This window comes from Amblyomma mixtum, chromosome 9, assembly GCF_055824585.1.
Source record: "Amblyomma mixtum isolate Tamu chromosome 9, ASM5582458v1, whole genome shotgun sequence".
Lineage (NCBI taxonomy): Eukaryota > Metazoa > Arthropoda > Arachnida > Ixodida > Ixodidae > Amblyomma > Amblyomma mixtum.
In genome coordinates this window covers 27070256-27091374 of record NC_143020.1, presented here as the reverse complement: position 1 = coordinate 27091374, position 21119 = coordinate 27070256, and the positions used below count along the sequence as shown (strand labels likewise).

General features: G+C 44.3%; 1 protein-coding gene across 1 annotated transcript in view; it reads left to right on the top strand.

Annotated features, from left to right (window-relative positions):
* Positions 1–417: 417 nt before the first annotated feature.
* Positions 418–21119, top strand: part of LOC149328576 (venom metalloproteinase BumaMPs1-like) — a 38092-nt gene continuing 17390 nt past the window's right edge. Inside the window, exons 1-10 of the mRNA XM_089562278.1 lie at positions 418–522; positions 5555–5727; positions 8991–9083; positions 10556–10682; positions 11626–11673; positions 11791–11909; positions 12025–12096; positions 12216–12361; positions 13981–14030; positions 14517–14625. Of these exons, the coding sequence (XP_089418404.1) occupies positions 459–522; positions 5555–5727; positions 8991–9083; positions 10556–10682; positions 11626–11673; positions 11791–11909; positions 12025–12096; positions 12216–12361; positions 13981–14030; positions 14517–14625 (1001 nt within the window). The 5' untranslated portion in view covers positions 418–458. The remainder of the gene's footprint in view (positions 523–5554; positions 5728–8990; positions 9084–10555; positions 10683–11625; positions 11674–11790; positions 11910–12024; positions 12097–12215; positions 12362–13980; positions 14031–14516; positions 14626–21119) is intronic.

Genomic DNA, 21119 nt, shown 5'->3' with positions numbered 1-21119 from the left:
CTACGTGAAAAAGAGAAATTTTTTTCTTCATTATAAGAATAAAATGAGAAACCGCACACAGAGAGCGCTAGAATCAGCCACTGCGTTTGCAGGTGTCTGTAGTGATTGCAAGAGGGCTGCTAGCAATGTCCCTCAAAATAGTAGTTATTTTATCCTTACTTTCACTGCAATCACTGCATGCTGCAATTGGTAAGTGTTCGTTTTGCTTTGCGTATTGCATCTTGCGTATTAATTTCTTTAACAACTACCAGCACTGTGGGGATAAACATTAGAAACTTTAACAAGTTACCTCTTGCGGGAAGAAAATTTGCGCAATATAATATACCCTACAAGCCGGCCAGACCAAATCTAAAAAAAAGTTGCACGAAAACGCTACGATTCGTCCATTTTAGTGTGGCTTATTTTTGAGCTCACTGCGTTTGCAGGTGTCTGTAGTGATTGCAAGAGGGCTGCTAGCAATGTCCCTCAAAATAGTAGTTATTTTATCCTTACTTTCACTGCAATCACTGCATGCTGCAATTGGTAAGTGTTCGTTTTGCTTTGCGTATTGCATCTTGCGTATTAATTTCTTTAACAACTACCAGCACTGTGGGGATAAACATTAGAAACTTTAACAAGTTACCTCTTGCGGGAAGAAAATTTGCGCAATATAATATACCCTACAAGCCGGCCAGACCAAATCTAAAAAAAAGTTGCACGAAAACGCTACGATTCGTCCATTTTAGTGTGGCTTATTTTTGAGCTGTATTTGTTTATTTATGACATACTGCAGGCCATGAGGCCCAAGCAGCAGTGCATAGAGAAACAAATCACAAATTGAGCAATAATAGCAAAGTGCAAACAGAACACGAGCAGGGCGAAATGACATGGAAGAGAAAAAGAAACTAACAAAACAAACTAAAAAACAAACTAACAATGGTCACTTATCAAGTCAAGAGACCGTACACGCGAAGCTGGTAAGCTGTTCCAGTCACTGATGGTATGCGGAAAGAAAGAGTGCTGAAGTAAGTCAGTCTTTGTAAAGTACGGGGTCATAGAAAGGGGTGGGAGTACCGGGTTTTTCGGCGAAAGGGCCCAACAGACGGGTGCGAGATATTAAAGAGGCTCCCTAGGGGCATTTTTATTTGAGTCAAATAGCAAGTGCTTGATGAGAGCACAGGGCATGGCCGGAGCACCCTCGTTATTGGATTTAAAATGTTTATGAGTTGTAAGAAGTGCGACATTGTTGGTATTAATGAAAAAAGAAAATTCGCGGATTACCTAAACGAAAACGACATAAAGCTGGAAGGTTGCGTTAAAAAGAAACGCTGACTTTAAACGCGAAATGTTTAAGCAATACAATATCAATTTTAAGACCAAGGTGTCGCAGTGTTCTATAACTACCGCCAAGTCAAGTGAAGAAGCGCACAATGAAAATAAAGGCAACTCACACAAAACACGCACATTGCCTCGGTTCATAAACTTTCAAAGTATGGCTGCGCTCATACTTTGTTTTTGAAGCGTATGTTTTAATTTTATAGCACTTTTTAGGCACATGGCGTAATTTTAACAGCACGGGCATGAACCTTGCATGTTTTCCGTCTCCTGTGTTACAATATGAGGGAGCATAAAATCATTAACTTACCCAGCCCATTGATGTTTTTTGGTGACCTGTGAAGCTGGGATATAAAGACTCCATACAACGCACTGTGCTTGGGGCTCCCGTAAACTGCTTTAAAAAATTTGTTGTGTATTCGGCAAATAGAAAGGGTTCACTCTATCACTTCCAGTACAAGAATCGAGTGCTCACTGCTAGAACACTTCGCATGAATTGCCGCCGTGGTGGCTCAGTGGTTACGGGGCTCGGCTGCTGACCCGAAAGACGCGGGCTCGATCCCGGCCACGGAGGCCGTATTCCGATGGTGGCGGCATTCTAGAGGCCCGTGTATTGTGCGATGTCAATGCACGTTAAAGAGCCCCGGGTGGCCGAAATTTCCGGAGCCATTCACTACGGCGTCCCTTATAGACTGAGCCGCTTTGGGAAACTAAACCCCGAGTAATCAGATCAACTTTGCATGAATGGAACTGAAGCTAATCGGAACGAAGCGACAGTACGTTAGGATTGCTGGTTGACTCTGTGGTACGCGAACGTACGGCTGTGAAGGTTCTCTTATCTTGTTTACGAGATTGCTGTGCGAGATACATGCAGTTTTAAGGACGCTGGTCGCTGATTACATCCAAAGGGGCTTTAAAAAAATTATCTTAAAAAAATTTTAAACAAGCTGACGTATTTATATGTTCTAAACTGTTCAGGCACGTGAGTGATACAATTCATCGTTGTAAGCATACTACTGTGGCTGGCTGCCGTTTGCAAGAAAACAAACACAGAAGATTACTACAAAATAAAAAGACATGACAAAAATATACTAAAAAACAAAGAAGGAAAGTGCCAAGACAAGAGAACTCTTGAAAAATCTAGAGACGATCAGGAATGGAAGTGGCATGACCGGCGTCCTCTGCATTTGCTTCCCCGTAAACATAGTTCCTACAATGTGCGGTGGGCAGTTAAAGTCCTTGCGTGTTCTGAACACGAAAGTATCCTTTCACTTAAAGATGTTTCCATAAAGGCATTTGGCTTAAAGGCCTTCATCACAAAGATGTCTGATCTCAAGGCCGTTACCCCGAAGGCATTGACCTTGATGGCCTTCACCCAAAACGTCATTATCATTGCCATTTTTTATTAATGACCCTCATCCCTTTTTAGGAACCATTTACCAATCTAAACCTACCATAAGCACTATAACTGCTAATATCGCTAAGTATTACTCTCTCGTCTAATGTCTTTGCCCTTTGCTTCATTACCTATGGTCACCTATTGCTATCTTGCGGTAACATCACAATGTTTTGGTGCCACTTTTCTAGGTCAACGCCGCAGGTTTAATTATAATGCTTTATATATGATAGCCATATATTGCTTTCGCATTAAAATGGATATAAGGCCTCGAGAGATACGGTTTTATGAAAGCATCGAACAGTCTCTATCAGACATCTGATGCTTGGTTGGGCATCTAGTCGACAAGGCAGTCGCTAGAATTGCTACTTTTGACCTATGAAATTGTACTTTATTTCTAAATTAGAACCAAACATATATTTAAAGAACTAAGAAAAAGGAAATGTCTTATGCAAACCTCTTAGCTAAGTATCATAAGCTACTACAACACTGCAAAGCAAGATTTTACGGGCATTTCTGTAGTTTATGTCTTAAGATGGTTTCGGCTATAAAAGTGAACGATATCAAAGAGCGCTGCTCATGCGCAGGAATTCTGGACAAAAGTATTTTTGAGTAAAAATGGTTTACGATAATAACTTTTTATATATATTAATATTTCAATATAACAATCAATATCTCCCGACATCTGCGCTCAGCAGGCATAAATGTTTTGCTACTAACGTAGTTGCCATCGTTAAAAGCGTTCTCCATTGGCTTTAGTGGCTGTCTTTATATGATGTGAAGAGTGGAGAAACTTTAAACGAAAGTTTCGCTACGCATTTCGATGAATGGACCAATACTTTGCAGCTTATTAAAATACAATATTCATTTCTTATTTATCCACTAATCCTGGACTTGTGTGCATATTTCTCTAAATATTTTACTCGAGCGGACCTCGCGTCCTAAACATGGTAAGAATAATAACGGCTTAGCATTTCTCGCTGTATCAGTTTTGGAACAACCATAAAAATAAAGCGTATGGGCGCATATTAAACTTCCATGGCTCACAACGCAACTTGTTCACTTCACGCTGTTTGGTCTAAATTTGCACAGTGGACCTAGAGTCCTCCGAGCTAAGTTACGCAGCTAAGTCGCTGCGCAGTTACTAAGCATACCAGTCTAGTTATCCGATTCTATTTCAACATTATTCAATAAATACTAAAGCGATATTCAATCCTGTTTTCTCTTTATTGACCTTTATTTCTTTGTGAGTAGGTTATGAAAGGCATTTGATTTGATTACGTATCGGTTGTTTCTGGCACTCTTACAAGATTTTTCTGCCATAATTCCGCAGGCTGGAAACGCCTTGAATTATTTAAGCACAATGGGTCTTCGCTTCCTGCCTAACTTGCACAGAAGAAAGACCGTACAGGCTCCAAGCCTGCCAACAATATCTGAATGAAATTTTAGTTCCTTGTAAGCCGTTACAAGATGATCAATTTCAATTGAGACTCAGCAAAGGAGCGTGGGGATTGAGGCACGAGTTACTTCAAGTGCTTCAGAAGCCCTGTCAGCAGTAAGGAGAATACAAAGGCTGTGAAACTTCATTTTCGAAAGCCCTGCTTTAAAGCTCTGCTTTAGTCGTAGCGCCTACCTTGCGGTATAGGACGTTGCTGGTTGCATAATTTTTCCTCAGCCTTTACTACCTCCCGTAAGCGTGACAAAAGACCAGGGTAATTTGGACAGGGCACAATAATTGCATGGGAAATGACGAGGGCATCACGTGATTTGCATACACAAGTAACTTCTTTGTAAGTTTCCGTATAGGTCACTGAAGATCGAACGGCGTCTTGCGCCTAAATCAGACTATTGGATGGTTGTGGCCTCTCGGCGCATTTCTAATAGCGAAAAGATCTTTCGGTTTCGTTTCTCGACTTCACTTCTTCTAAATAAAAAAGAAATACTCCACAGCTGTTTCGTACCGGGACGAATTGATTTTGTATTGAGACTAAAACAACGAGAGTGCTACCTTTATTAGCCTAGCTCCCAATTTTTGCGTAACCGGCGGCCTGTTCGCGTCCTCCTATTTACTTTCCCTTCCCCAGACGGGGTGGGGACGTTAATTATTTAGAAATTATTTGGATGTGCGTGAGACGTCGGTCTGGATGTCCGCGCATGTTTCCCTAAAAGCGCTCGCTTTTTTTTATTGTTCGATCTGGCATCCACATGTATGCTAAGCAGCTGTGTGCGTGCGCCTCCTTACCAGCAGCCGCTCCAGTGTTAAGGCTGCGAGTGGTGACGCGGTGGATCGGTTACATTACAAGGATGTACAGGGACGCAGCCAAAACAGAGGTGGGACATTGTATGTGATGTAAGACTTTCTGACGGCCTAGTTAGTACATGATCTTTCATGAAAAGCTGAGCACTGAATACACGCTTTCTTGTGAACGTCTATTTAGTGCACAGCTTTAAAAAAAAAACACATTGTCCCTGTTACGTGTCACGTTAGCTGGAGGTCAGAGCTTGCAAGCTAGCTCACGAACGCACTACGTGATAAGATGCACCAGTTCAAGCGGAATAATTTCTCAGACCATAGAGTAATCATTGCAACTTTCTCACAACGACGTCGCGTGAAAGGGTTACTCATACTTGCGTTAATTATTGCCTGTACGGATTCACGCTGATCACTGACCGTACCGTTGGGCTTCACGCCGGTTAATAATTGAAATACCACTGTGAAAGTGTCGTTAGAAACGTGAGGCATATTTTACCTTACAATTTTGTACAGCTCTCGTTGAACAGAAATATCCGGCCTACCGATGGAATTATTTCAAATGTTATTTTCATTGCATGCCTATTTCACAGTGCCAGAACATGCGGCCGTCGTGTACCCGCAGCTCTTCGATGTCCGGGATGACCTCGGAACAAGGGTGCTTAGAGTAAACGACAAACTTACTCTCAACCTCAAGAAAAGCGCCGTACTGCCCGACGATTTTGTATTAATAGAGGACTGGGAAGGCGTGCCGCGGCATACATACGTAAGTGCAGTAAGATTTTGCATTCATAAGCCACAAGTGAAAAATTTAACCTCAGCAAGCAACGCTCGAATGTCCTCATTGTTAGTACAAGACGTTAAGGCGAGTGTTTATTGCTCATGTTCTGTCCAAGAACTGCAAAGGCTCGAGGCGAGGATAGAAAGTTTACTGATTTCTTCAAGACGGCGCCTGAAATAAAAAGATAGCCAGTGGGTATGTGCTTGAGCATTGGTTTTTGTATTCGGCTTATTTTGCTGCGGGGAACTATAGTTTTGAATATGTGACAAAAGTTTGAGTTTGGAAACTTCTATGGGGTGCCGGCGTTCGAATCCTATCTTTGCAGTAATCACGACAGTCAGCGAAGAAATGCGAGCCAGAATGGTAAAGCGCATAGAAAATTTGACGAAGAGAAAGACATACGTCAACCTAAAAATAAACCGATTGAATGATGAAAGGTAGTTCAATACTGGAGGCCTCTATGAAACGGCCACTTTAGTAATCGAACTGGATACCTGCTCTGTCTTCTACTAGCTTCGGCTAGCATGGGCCCCCTTCAGAGCCGAGACGTTGGGCCATTTCATCGTGTACGCAGGGCGCTCCGCTTCCGCTTGTAAAGACAGCGAAGGATGGGAATGACAATCTAAAGACGTTGTAGATAAGAAGATTGTGAGTTGTTGAAGAAGCGAAGGAAAGGAGCAGAATGCGATAATTCAGTGGGGACCATTTCATCTGTGGAAACGTATCGAAGAGCGAGTGGTAGGGAGGGTGGTATGAAGAAGCTTAAATTAAAGTCCGGGGGGGGGGGGGGGGGGGGTAACAGTAAACTTAATGCACTGAGATGCAGTTCTCGTAACATCCCCCTCTTTCTCGTTGCTGTAAAGTAGAGTCTGCATGCTTCTGTGCGCGCTGCGTAAATCCCGAGAGCCGAGAATGCGTGAGTAGCGTAACGTGATTAATAGGCTGTTTCAAAATTGCAGACTTTTTTGATGTTAAAGGTAGTTGTAAACATGAAGTGATTTTGCAGTGCGACGTAGCACTGTCTGTGATGAATTATAGATAGTGCAGGCCGCATTCATGAAATGGGTCATGTCCATGTCATTCCGCGTCTCCCCACACCAATAAGCATCATTTATGCCGTCATACTCGTGGAAGTGCTCATAAGTCAGCGGCAACAACGTGTGGCAAAACACAGCCATAGTATCCGAGGCACCGCTTCGGCGAAAGAATGTCCGCTTTCTAGGACACCCTTTTCCGCCGCCTTGAGCTTTATTATGAACGGCTCGTGTCTTAAAGATTACAAGATGAAATGGGTCTTACACAGACAGACCCAATCTTCGCATTGTTAGCAGAAGGTTCGAAGACTCGCACCGCATGCTTGCTCTAATGGTACGCTATTAACGCAGTTTCGTGAAGATCGCTCCAGGTTCGGCATCTTGTTCGCCCATAGGATCGCCATAGTTCCCGGACTACGTTGGCTTGAGTTTGCGGATAATATATGGGAGTTGAAAGCATTTCGCGCTTAAAATTCTAGAAAAGAACGGGTACTTTTTGAATAAGCACCCCGAACGGATTCAAGAATGAAGTCTAGCCCATATGCTGTATGCTGCGGGCTGCATGAGCATACGAGCATGAAGATTTATTTATTTATTCGTACCTGAAAGGCCTCATTGAAGGGGTATTACGTGAGGGGGTGGAATACTCAGCAGTACATTTCTTCGATGGAAAATTTGAATGATGATGAGTCGGTTTGATCCACGATGGCCTTTGGCAGGTCATTCCAGTCCCTTGCTGTATGAACGAAAAATGATGACAGATGCGCAGAAGTGCGGGCAGGGGGAGGATAGAGGGCCTTCCCGTGGTTTGTGCGATTGGAGATGCGATGTGCGGGGCTGATAATGGAGTTAAGCAATGGATGATAATCGAACTTATGGAATAGTCACAGTCTGGAAATTTTTCGGCAGTTCGCTAAGGTGGTGAGATGAGCATTGCTTTTTAGTTCAGTTACACTTACATGATAAGAATAGGCTGAGAAAATGAAATGAGCTGAGCGATTTTGTACAGATTCTAGAGTAGTGGAAAGGTTATTTTGATGAGGGTTCCAGACCGCGCATGTATATTATAATTTGGGACAAATAAGTGTTGAATAAGCAAGGGATTTCATTGATGGGGGTGCTTCATGAGCTCTCGCGGCTGACTGCTTGTAGTGAAGCGCTATAGTTTGTCGTCAAGCTCAACGTGTTCGACAGCCTTAGAAGCCGGAGCGTGTCGAAGGGTTCGCGATGTCGGTTGGGGCATGGATCTGAGCGTGTGGCGAAGACAGCTAGCACATTGGCGGCCCTTAGAAAAGACTGTAAAGATTGCTGCAGATTTTGCGACCATCATTTAGGAAAACCTTGACGGTAAAACGCTGCACGGTACGTAGAAAGACTATTGCACCTAAGTACAGACGCCCCGTCTATTACACACAGTAAATTATAACGAGTGTCCCTTTCTCTGCAGTCCTCCAGAAACATCAGCCCACCTCTACATTGAGAACAGCAAATTAGAGAATCATAGGATACTTAGGAAAGTAAAATTTGGCCGCGTAATATTGTTTTGTGTTAACGACTTAATGCATTATCGCAAAGAACAATATGTCTGCCGTATTCAGATAACTAAATATTTTATGTTGCTCATAATACATTGTACTTATAACCGGTTTGTTCGCAACTCCTAAACGCCTGACTTTTCTCCCTGATGCCGATGATTTCCACCCAGATAGCAGTTCGATCAAACGTGGTTCTCTGAGCTTCTGAAATGAAATCTTTCCTGAACAAGCGATTACGAAATTCGGAAAACCGATACAGCTCATTATTGTATTAATATTGCGAGCAGTAAGGAATGAGCAGCCTTCAAGGTGCTCCGCGGCATGTGACCGTAACTATTCCAGAATAATGTGGCAGCTGGATGTGTGGAAAATAAATATTTTTTCTTCTGGCGCGATTAACAAAATAAAATATGAAAGTAGTTGAACATTCTACTTGCAGCGCCGAAATATGTACTGAAATAACGATATTCTCAGAAGATAGGATAACACTAATATCTACGGGATTATAACGGCACAGTCTATATTGAGAAGGGTGCAGGACTTTTTGTTCTATGGTGAATAAAACACTTTACATAAACAATTATGTAGAACGTTGGCGCCGTGAATTTCGCGAAAAAAGAACTTTGAGCATGCTTTACAATTCTTAACCTTATTTTTTATCACATTTATATTGTCCTAGTTTAATGTGGATGCCTTAGAAGAGGACTTGTACCACGACGAAAAGCATTTTGCGTCAGTCATGGTTTCCGAGGAAGACGGCTCGTGGAAAGTTGTAAGTAATCTCTGCGTTTCCTGTGGTATGTATTGAAGGAGCAATAATTCGGCCAGCTAAAGAAATGACTTGATTTTCGTGCTGGCTGCGGCAACTAGCTTTCTCGTAATTTTATCCTTTACTTTGCTCTCTCGCTCTCGAGAGTAAAAGAGAAACACTTCAGAAAAGCAGTGCAGTGCATCCTTGCAGACATTCTTGCGCCTGGCCAAATCAACACTGGCTAATTGTAATCTACCTTTTATCTGTTTAAATTACGAATATTTGTTCAATACTGAAAGAACCAAATCCAAATGAGACTTCTGCGATCGCATTTACTTGATCTTTGAAAGCGAAACGAAAACGAAAACCTTTTAGGTACTTCAAGGAAGTGTGGGCGATTCACCCCCTCGATGCGCCCCTCTAGAGAAGGATACAAGCAAAACTAGGGTCCTTTAAGAGCAAGCGAAGTGATGTTTTGAGCCGCCAATCATAGAGTAAAGTGCAACTGGTAGTCTAGTGTTGGGCAGAGCTTATATCAAGAAAAGAAACATGTTCTAGAAAGGCAGGGGCAGAGGTTTCTGTACAGCGGCAGGCTACACAAATTTTCTGTGACACTACGGCCGAATCTGGTTCATGACAGTTGTGAGGGACAGTAGGAAAACAAGCATTTCTCCGGCAGCGAACTTCTGGGACGATGACGGATATGGAAACGCTCATTTTAACGTTTCATGAATATGACGCAAGAAGCTCGGAATATATCTTTAGAATAGTTGGAGAAGAAATTGAAATTCTGAAGCTGTCAGAATGTTTAGACGCAACGTAGCCTCACGTAGTTCCCCGCATTGGGAGACTACTACTTCCAGTGCGATTTCAAAAATCGGTGAAGAACACTCCACTACATAAGCTGCCACACTGGTAAATTTTACGTACCAAGAGACATTAGAAACCTGCCGTTGTACGACAACAAAGCCGTGTACGTGCTATTTTGCCCAAAAAGGTATCAATATGCCAGCCAAACTACCGATCGCATGAGTCCAAACTATTCTTCATGGAATTTTCTTACTGAAGGGAGCTGTTTGTAGCGGCCTGACAGAAAGTAAAGATACTAATATCCATATAAATCCAAGCAATAATAAAATCATGCATAAAGTAAGAGGAAAGGGTTATTTGTTTTATACAAGAAGACGAACAAAATCTAAATCAGTTACTTGAGGAAGAGCTTGATGCGTTCATACGGCTACCGTTTCTCCCGGCGCTTCGGCCGCTTTGAAATTTGTTCTCGCATAGGGCTTCAGTGCTTTCTTTTGTCATCAGATCGAATGAGTAATATCTTGTCAGTGATTTGTTTCATTGCGATTTCACGTTTGAAAGAGTCGCGCTGAAGAAGCGTTACTACCACTCCTGTGACTTGTGTTTACAGAAATATTTCGGCCAAGTCAAGGCGTTTTGTGTTCTTTACGCTCTACTTTATTCAAAATTCTTTTCCTGTTAAGGAAGGCGTGGTTGGACCGAACTTGAAGATTAGGCCAATGGAGGAGATGGGACGTTCCAGTGAAGGTCATTACGCTCACCTTTTGGAGCCCATTGAAAAGGAGTCGTCTGATACACCAACAGTACTTGGTAAGGCTGTGCTTTACTCTCACTACCGTGCACAGTGGTATACCGAATTGGAACAGGAAATGTGTTGCTTTTGTTGCGTTGTTGCGCAACGAAATGTGTTGCGTTTGTTGGCAACCTGTACTGATTTTGATTTTAAATTCGTCAACGCGAACTCAAGTGTAGCGGCTGGCATTAAACACCGTACTTCGGCACGAAATTCGCTAGGTTTTTCCATGTGTTTGTCGCCTGGCACACAAGACAAAGAGTTAGTTGAATCTCTGGAACATGTCGATAGATATGCTTTGTTTCCTAGCAGAAACAAATCGAAAAATTTTTTTCAATCGCGTTATACTTATCCCACTGATTACTTAAAGAAGAAAACAACCAAAGGCAGGATGCGGGGTGTGGTTGTAGAGGCGGTGAATGATTCACTGAGAAACTCGCTGTGCCCATGGCTGCAGAAGATAGCTCATGGTGTGGAGTGAACAACTTCACAGATGACCCGAGCTTCTAAACGCGCCCAAGCTTCTGAACCTGCTGAATACCACTTTATATCTTCAAAGAGTACAAGTAGTGAATACGTGTTCAGTGCGCGTACATTCGAGATATTTTATCTAATGTTGAGCAAAACAAGGAATGATTATCTGTACATTCTATAATTTGCACTGTACGCCTTGTTTGATGAAGTCATGAGCGGAGACGTTAGGCAATAACCTCTGGCTAGTTTTCTAATTTCACTATAATGCTCACAACTAAACGCAACTTAAATATTGGTATGTGCTAATTGCATATAATACATTCAATTCAGAAAACTCACATATTACTTCAGATTCAATACACGAGTGTAGGCACCAAGAAAAGCTCCCAAACGATTCATTTTTTTGGGAGAGCTGAAGTGGCTTTAGGTGATTTGATCGTCTCGTCGAAAGAAGGTTATAATTCAGCTTGTCTTTTTTTCTCCCAGGGGAAGCCATCCAGCAACCAAAAGCAGCGCCTACAGAACGGGCAAGAAGTAAGCGATCGTACATCAGTATCTTTCAATGATACTGAATTCTTATTAGCTGAAATTCATTCCCACAAGTTTTTATGCCATGCTATGTTTGGAATAAAAACCTATTTCTAATTTTAGGCTTATATCATATTCCGATTATATACCCTGAAGTGAAAGTGGTTGTGGACGCTACGTTTCGTGCCGGCTTCAAGAGCAAAACAAGAATGATGCGCTACCTAGTGATTGAATTCAACGTCGTAAGTGACGCCTTTGCTATGTCTGTACATAATGTGCGAACGTTTTGTAAAACAGCACTCGTAAACATAAGACAAATCAATGCTTCATGCGCTGAGAGTTTTGTTTGTTTTTCAGATCAACCTTCGCTATCGCACCGTATCTCAGCCAGAAATCAAGTTAATATTCCGTACTGTGCAAATTACAAAGGTGCGTTTAGTTTTTTCTGAATGATCAATTTAAGCAAGTTAAAACATTATTGCTTGTAAATTGGGTGAATAATTGAGAGAGTGTTTCCTGTTGGATAATCCACATCTGCTTCATCTCAGAGGGAAAAGGAGACGTACTACAAGTTCGTTTGGGAAGGGCGCAACGTGATCAATGGCCTGGATTCTCTTTATGCCTTGGTTAACTTCACTGACGGAGAGAAGAAGAAGGATTACGAAAATTTTGACATAGTATTCTTCATCACAGGGTATGTATAACGCACGAATGAAGCTCCCCTTTGAGACCATATCCAGCTATATAATCGCTGAAGAATGAAGCTTTCTGCTCGATATCGTCTACTGATGTACGCATGAATCCTAGTGTAGAGTAACCATTGGCCAAGAAATGTGGAATGGAGCCAAGCATGCCAAGAGAGAGAGTGATTTTATTGAATAGTAAAGGTATGCCTGGTTGTTAGCCTAGCATGCTACTCGAGAAACATGCCAAGCTACAACAAAATACTTGATTCGAAGGCAGGAGGTGCTCTATTTAATTAAATGGAACAAAAAAGAAGAAGGCGGAAACACATTACACGGCGAATGTGCGAGCCTAAGATGCAGTGTATTTGCGATGAAAAAGAAAATAAGTTTAGTGCAGAAAACAATTCATACAAATTTGCAGAAAAAAAATCATGTATTACAGATCAATTTAGATGCGCTTGATTTTGAAGAGAACACATTGAATCGTAGAATGTAATTTCACAGTGTAAGCTGGACTTTATTCATGACCCCTCTGAAGTAAGCTTTGGTAAGTGGAGCTTCTCTGTCACCTACCACATTACTCTTCAGGGCCACTGTGAAACATTGGGGGGAATTTAACATTTGTGCTATTGTTGTATAATTGAGCATGGTGTATAAGTGATGAAGTACAGAGAGCACTTAATAAGAAGAAGGAAGGTCGGATTGCAATGCTCTGCGACCACGTACTGCTGCCTGCACTCACGTCATTTAAAAATCAATTTCGCTTCTATTTGATGGCCAAGAAAAAGGGAGACTGGAAATATGTATTCCTGTAATACAGAGTTTGTCGTCCTATTTAAGTGATACAAAAAATCGCTGATGGCCCTTTTGATCACGGAGAGTGTTCATATTGTATCTCTGGTGAAATATGGTTTCGTCTACACCAATGCAGCACCTGTCACGCTGAATGAGTAATTTAGCTGCGTGGCTTCTAGGCTCTGTACACGATCGTGCTTGGTTTAACAAATAACTTTGTACAAATTAGAGAATTTAATAAGCTGTGCTTAAAGAGGCAGGCAGATTCGCCATTAGCATAGCCTCTTTGCATGTTGTGTTTAGAAAGTAAATATGCTTTCTTGTAAAATCAGCAATGAACGAAATAATTCTTAGAGAGCTTTTCAACTCTTCTTATGAATAAGCCTAGCTGCAGACATTTTTCTAGGAGGTAAATGAACTTGACTTATGTTGTCAAATGCAACACAAAGAAAAATCTCATAGAATAAATAATTTCTGAATGTTACGCTATCGCAACGACACATCACAAGCGAAGAAAGTTTGTTAAAGGTATGTCTTTATTTCCGGTATTTCAAAAGCAGACGTGCTTGCTCACAGTCTTCTATCGATAATTTACGTTACATAAAAGTTAGAAGGGAAAGTACGAAGGTGAATTTTTTAGTATGACTCACTCCATGCTGATATTAGCTTTGCTTAAATAAGGCTGTAAATGGGCAGAAATCCCATGTCATGCAATATCGTCAGATGTTTGGTCAATAGTTAAGAGTGATTTTTGCTGCGTAACTGATGAAAAAATGACCACATTGTCTCGAGAAATTTCCGCTGGATTTCCGCCATGCTTTTGCTCTCGCAGGTACGATATGGCGGCTGTTCAACTTCCTAGAGTGGAACAAAGTCTGCAAGGTGAAGCTCAATTCCGTTTTGATCAATGAAAGTAGCATTTCCTTCTGAAAATGTGCCTCCGTCACGGTATACCGTTCTTTGCCAATGCATTAACCCGCAGTCACGATTCTATGAAATCTAGTAATACCAAAAAACAAATCTTGCCGCCATTTTTTTATGAAGGCTAAAATATATTCCGCCTTGCCGTACGTCTTCGCTTAAGAACTTGTACCCTTAAATCTAATCCAATGTATTTGATTAAAAAAAATCAAATTTCTTTCCCAAAGTTATGTTCTAATAATTTACAGTGGAGGGTGTTGATGTAAAGAAAACGGAAACTCGACTTATATTGAGTCTTTCCATGAAACAGCGAAGGATGTAAGTAGTGACATGTTTAACCTGAGGTCTTATTGAGAGGGCCATAAGTGTTTACTGGATCATGTCAATGCCTCATATCAAAAACACTTTTTTTTCTATTTTTTCTGCTTATTCTAAAATCTACTTAAGGCTATGCCTTCGTCGGATCGGCGTGCCTGAGAACAAGAGTGGGACTTGGAGAAGACGTCGCCTACACGTATATCGGCATTCGGATCATTGCCCACGAAATAGGACACACGTAAGCTTGATCCAGTATTTTGAAGTTTTTTTTCTCTCTAAGGATTCATGATGTAACTAATGATGTAAGTAATGAATTGGCACAGATGTACTAAAAAATGAGCTGAGCAGTTAGGAGGCCGTTAACAGGTTTGAATAAAGCAGTAAACAAGAGCAGCTAGCAGTGCACATTCTCATTGCAATGGTGCCCTTTATTTAAGACAGCATTGCATGAACATGTGTGTAAGCCTCATGGAAACCCAAAAGATTCACACTAAACGATTTCAAACCATAAGAATAAGCAATTAATCATAATGCGTGGTGTAGTGGCGAATTACGGGTCGGTATTGATGCAGTCAAATAGAAGAGTAGACATTTCCTCCGTCCTATTTGCTCCTCACAGGCCAATGCAGTATACTTGCCTCCTAGCGCTCCTGTTCCATCCTGTAAAGTTCGGTCTGATGAAGACACGCACCATGCTTATCGGCACGCGTACACAGTCCAACATCCATAAAGATCTCACGCTGGTCGACTAAAGGCCCTGCCACAGTATGCCCGAATTGTCGCCTGAATTCGGCAACCTTGCCATTTTAACATGGGCGGGGAAATTTCAGACGTCGCGTCCAGTACACGTGGCCAATAAGAGGCTACCGGCGGCTGTCCTCTGCCGACCGCCGCGCACGCCCAGATCTTTTCACAGCGATGTATTTGAAGGGGCTCAAGACGGTCGGAGGCCTTCGAGCGAGTACCCCGTTACAAAGGCAGTAGCGAAGAACGTAAGGTAAAAAGCTCTGCTGTTGTGCTTGAAGAGTCAGCTCGAGCATGTTAAAGAAACCGTGAGGCCACCCATAGCTTCTAAGAGGCGTTTTGCTTCAATCTTCTGGCCATCTTTCGGAACGCTGATTGCCGGGAGAAAGGAAGCTGAATTACACTCTGCAAACCGAAAAACTAACGAAAATGTGCGCATGTAGTTCGAAGTCATCGCCCGTCAGCTCAAGCGAACGGATATCCACAAGACGCAGGAGAAGAAACTTCGCCACCTAAAGCGTGGTGCGAAGCAGGAGCTGTTTTCGGGACTCGCGCACTGCCCTTGGCGTACTGCTCCTGCGACGACAGTGGGCCCGGCATTGCAAAAGAGGCTTCCAGAGCCCGACGCCCAACGCATTTTCGACATCCTTTCGCAGCAGTAAAGGCGCCTTGCGCCAGCTCGTTACATGCGTTGTCCACGGAGAACTCCAACGGTTCACTCTGCCTCAGATCGAGCCTCTTTTCTGTCGTTGGACAACATTGTCATGGATAAGATGAGCACGGCTGCGCATGAATAAAATGTTCCCGGTGCCCCGACAATGGTTACACCCACTTAATTAAGCACGTTCCACGTGAGGCGAAAGTTTATCGAATCCCTAACCGGACGCTTCATCACGGTTAATCCGACTGCGTCCTATCCCATACCTATGAGAGTAACCCTGTCCTATGCCAGCTACGACCACCTCATCCCCGAAAATCCTTTATGTCATGCGCCCACCTAGCTTTCTGTCGCGACTTGCTACGCTTGGATCCTCTTGGTATCCTGTCCATTAACCTTAAAGAGCATTTGCTATCTGGCCTTCGTATTACTTGCCTGACACAAAACACTTTCCAGTTCTTAGGACTGGTACCTGCCTTTGTTCTCGAGCCTACTCTGCCTTCTTCTTGTCCCTTACCGTTACACCTATAATTTCCCTTTCCATAGATCGCTGCGTTGAACTCACTTTTAGTTAACCTTTTTTGATATCATCCATGTTTCTACCCTAAAGGTGAGTACCGATAAAATGCAGCTCTTATATACTGTTCTCTTGAGGGACATGGGCAAACCGCCATTCATGATCTGAGAGAGCCTACGAAATGCGCTCCACCCAGTTTCCTATTCTTCTAGTTATTTCTCTCGCTATCCGGGTCTGCGGTCATCTCGTGCCCGAGGTACACATATTGCCTTGCCACTTCCAGCAGCTGGCTACCAATTCTTAAATGGTGGTCTATTCCGATAATGTATTTTGGTTTTCATCATATTAAATCTAAGACCCACCGTTCTGCTGTGCCTGAATAAATAATTGCACTTGTTTTGGAGTTCGCCTCCAGAGTGATTTTTCAAGATAATGCCATCAGCGAATTGCAGATTAGTGAGCTGCTCACCTTTAGCTGTTATTCGCGACGGCTCCGAATCCAGGCCTCTGAATGCACTTGGCAAATAGATGGCGAATAGCATTGGCGAGATACTGTCTCCCTGTTGGACACATTTCCTTATTGAAATTTTATAGCTGATTTATGGAGCACTATGGTAACTGTGCAGCCGTTGCAGATACCTTCCAGTATTTTTACATAAGGCTCATTTACACCCTGGATCCTTAATGCCTGCATGGCTGCTGAGGTTTCTACTCAATTAAATGCTTTATCGTAATCAATGATGGTTATATATAGCGGTTTAGTATATTCTTATGTTCTATATTCTTATTTCTCATGTTCTCTCATCCGACTGAAGGTGCGAATATAGTCCTTTGGCGACAAGCCTTTACGAAAACCTGCCTGATCATTTTGTTCATTAAAGCCGAAGGTTTTCGTGACTCTATTAGCGATTGCCTTAGTAAGTACCTACACTCATTGGAAATAAGGCTGAATATTTGTAATTTTTCAAAACCATTTACGCCGCCTTTTTATGGATTGATATGATAGCTTTCATCCCAGCGTCTGGTACGCTCGAGGTCGTAAGGCATTGAGTACAAGCGTGGCCAGTTTTTCTAGCACAATCTCACCAAAAATCTTCATCACACCTGCTGTTAACTGATCCTCACCAGTTACTTTCTCGCCTCGCATAGCTTATGCGCCTTTCTTTACGTCCTAATTCTTTAGTGCCGGGATGTCCCATTGTTGTGCTCTACTGGCTCTCTCATTAATGTTCTGATTGCGTTGGCTACTGTATATACTTTATAGAACTGTTCGGCTATTTGTACTATCTTATCCATATTGCTAGTGACATAGCCCTCTTTGTATCTTAACCTATGCATCTCGCTTCTACCAATGCCTCATTTCCTCTTATCGTTTTTGGGCTACCTCCGTTCTTTAGAGCATGCACGATTCTCTACATATTAAGTAGTAGTATAAAACTTTATTCCGCAAAAAGGGACGGGGTTTATGGGTCGGGGTCTTGAGCAGCAGGTGGTGTTCCTAGGTACCGGATAACATTGGTTCTTGCTGCCTAACACCTCAAGGCGCGGTCCTGTCTCCCCTGCTCTTCAATTTGGCAATGCTTCGTCTTCCCTCCAAATTGTCTTCTCTGCCCGGGATACATCACTCTCTTTATGCGGATGACATTACAATCTGGGCCACGCAAGGTAACCTGGGCCACATGGAGTCCTGCCTGCAAGCAGCGGCAACCCTAGTCGACGACTACGCGGCCTACTGCGGACTCCAGTGCGCCCCAGCTAAATCAGAATTTGTGCACTTACATCCCTCCCCTCGGGACACAACACCGCTTCGCATCAGTCTCCCCTCGGGACCGATCCGGGAGGCCAAGGAGATCCGCGTCCTTGGCCTCTTCATACACCACCAACGCAGAGTCGACACCACCCTAGCCAAACTTCGCACGGTGGGAGACCAGGTGGGCCGCATGGTCCGCCGGGTCTCCAACAAGCGGGGCGGATTACGAAGCAAGGATGCACTGCGGCTTGCCCATGCTTTCGTAACGAGTAGAATCCTCTACTCAACTCCCTACTTGCACCTGCGCAAACACGATGATGACCAACTGGAGGTCATCCTGCGGAAAGTCATCAAGCGGTCTCTCGATCTCCCGGTCACCACGTCCAACCAGAGGCTTCTGGCTTTGGGCGTGGTGAACACATTTAGTGAGCTTCGAGAAGCGCACTTAGTCAACCAATACACGCGTCTTTCACAGACCACGTCCGGTCGCCGCCTCTTGGACCGGCTACACATCAAACATGACTACCACATTGAGGAAAGGGAGAGAGTGCCAGAACCCTGGAGACGCGCCCTCCGGGTTCGACCCCTTCCCCGCAACATGTCCAGAGAAGACCATAGCGGTCGTCGCCAGGCGCGCGCGGAAGCGTTGGCGCGATACTATGGTAACCAAGAACACGTGTATTACGTGGACGTTACCGCCCACACCACGGGGGGTGGTACACGGCCGCAGTCGTACACAACACAAACGCAGTTAACGGGCTCACTTTCAAAGCCTACAACGCAACACACGCGGAGGAGATTGCCATTGCTCTGGCTCTCACGAATCCCAAGTCAAAACACATCATCACCGACTCGCGAGGGGCCTGTCGGAACTACGAGTTGGGCTGGGCTCCCCCGCTTGCCTGGCGCATACTGGAATATAGCTGTCGATGCGAAGATCCAACTCCACGCAACCTGATTTGGGCCCCCGGTCACCAGGGACTCCAGGGAAACGAACAGGCCGATCAGGCCGCCCGCGCACTCTCTCCCCGGGCTATCTCCCTGTCCTTAGAAGGGTACTCCCAATCAGACAATCTGGCCCTTACATTCAAACAAATCACCGATTACTACAAGGAGGAGCACCGGCGCTACCCGGCCCCTTGTAAGGGTCTGGATCGCGCTGACGAGCGCCTCCTCATCAAAATTCTTACTAACACTGTGCTGTGCCCGGCGGTGCTTAAATATTTCAATACATCCGCTGATGGCGCGTGCCAGTTCTGTGGGGAGGTGGCTGACACCTTCCACATGGTTTGGGCGTGTCAGTCAAGCCCATCTATCCCCCCCAACCTCAACCCCACCAGAGAGGACTGGGTGGCGGCCCTGCTCGGCTGTCAAGACCTAAAAAGCCAACAGGCTTTGGTTCAACGGACGCGGGCGGCGTTGCTTGCCAATGGGGCACCGGAATAGGGGCTCCACCCAGTATTGTAAGGGGAAAGGGCCAATAGGGTCCTACCCCAATCATCTTTGTGTAAAAAACTTAATTTCCCATAAATGTTTTTCACCACCACCACCACCTCGGCCCGCTCAACCAGCGCAAGCTGAGCTTGCGGGTCGGAGCTGGACAGAAGCTCCTCCCACTGCTCGAGTGACGGGTTTGTATTCGGCTCTATCGGACTCGCCCGACAGCCCCATGTAGAGTGGTAGAGGGTGGCTATCGCTCCGCATCGCACGCACTCTGGGATATGCAGCGTAGGCCAAATCTTACTGTTTATGTAGCGACTTGGGTATGAGTTTGTAGCCGTCTCCATGTAGTTGCCTGATGTCTTGTGAGTGTCTTGTGGGGAAGCGGGTATTACGGCGTCCTAACTTCCAAAACATGGTGAACTCTCCGTAGCTGTTCGGAGTAGTGTTGGTTTCCTCCTCCACAACTTCACCAGCGCTGCGACGAGGAACAAAGACAGAGAAGGAAGGACAGGGACAAGCGCTACTAACAACTTTGTTGTTTTTAGTACCGCTTGTCCCTGTCCTTCCTTCTGTCTTTGTTCCTCGTCGCAGCGCTGGTGAAGTTGTGAAGATGTATCAACTAGCTCAAACCACGATTTTGCTCCAGTTGGTTTCTCTCTTGTCGTCGCTCGCTCGGTCATATTAAACTTCGTTAAGACGGCTACTTGCGGTTTAAAGGCGAAAGCCTTTAATGGCTCATGCTCGCGGTGTCCGTCCTTGCTCGCGGTGTCCATCCGAGCGCTGGAATTGTGCTATCTGTGGCCTCTCCTCCACGTAGTGGCGCAACCTCCTCCGTAATTTCCTTTCCTCAAATTCATTTTCTTCATTATGTTTCTTCTTTCACTCCCACTTCCTCCCTTCCTCTGCAAACGGATGACGGGTGTCCACCGAGAAATGCGAGACAATTACTGCGTAATTTCCTTTCCTGAAATAAAATTTTCATTTTCTTCACTATGGCCCCTGTTCGTCTTTCTGCTTTCCCTCCCTCTTCCTCCCTTCCTGTATGGTACGGTTCGGGTGTCCGCCACGACGGTTGCTAGGCAACGGCTCATACGGCCGCATCAACAACACAAGCACGCGATTGATGCGTCCACTGACCCAGGGAGCCAGCAGTTTGCGCACTTCGTTTCGTTAAAATGATCGGAGTTGAAAACGTCAACGCCAACGCCAATGAACACAATGAGCGCCGAACGGGCAACGGCGACGGCAACGCCGCGAAACGGGCGCCAAAGAGCTGCGCTCTCAAACCAATAAAAAAAATAACCGAATACAATCTGTAAATTCTAAACTGTGCTCGGCGAAAGCCTTGTAGTCAGCCCACTGCCGCTTCCCCGAACCGCTTGACGTGTGGCGGGCTTCCCGCATGTGCGGGTTTTATTAATATTCTTTGGCGACTGCGGTCGCTTTTTCGATTGTAGTGGTTGAGACCGCAGCTCCTTGGCGCCCGTTTCGTGGCGTTTCCATCACCGTTGTCCGTTCGGCGCTCATTGCGTTCGGTGACTTTGGCCTTTACGTTTTACACTCCAATCATTTTAAGAAAAGAAAATGCGCAAACTGGCTCCCTGGGTCACTGTACGCCTG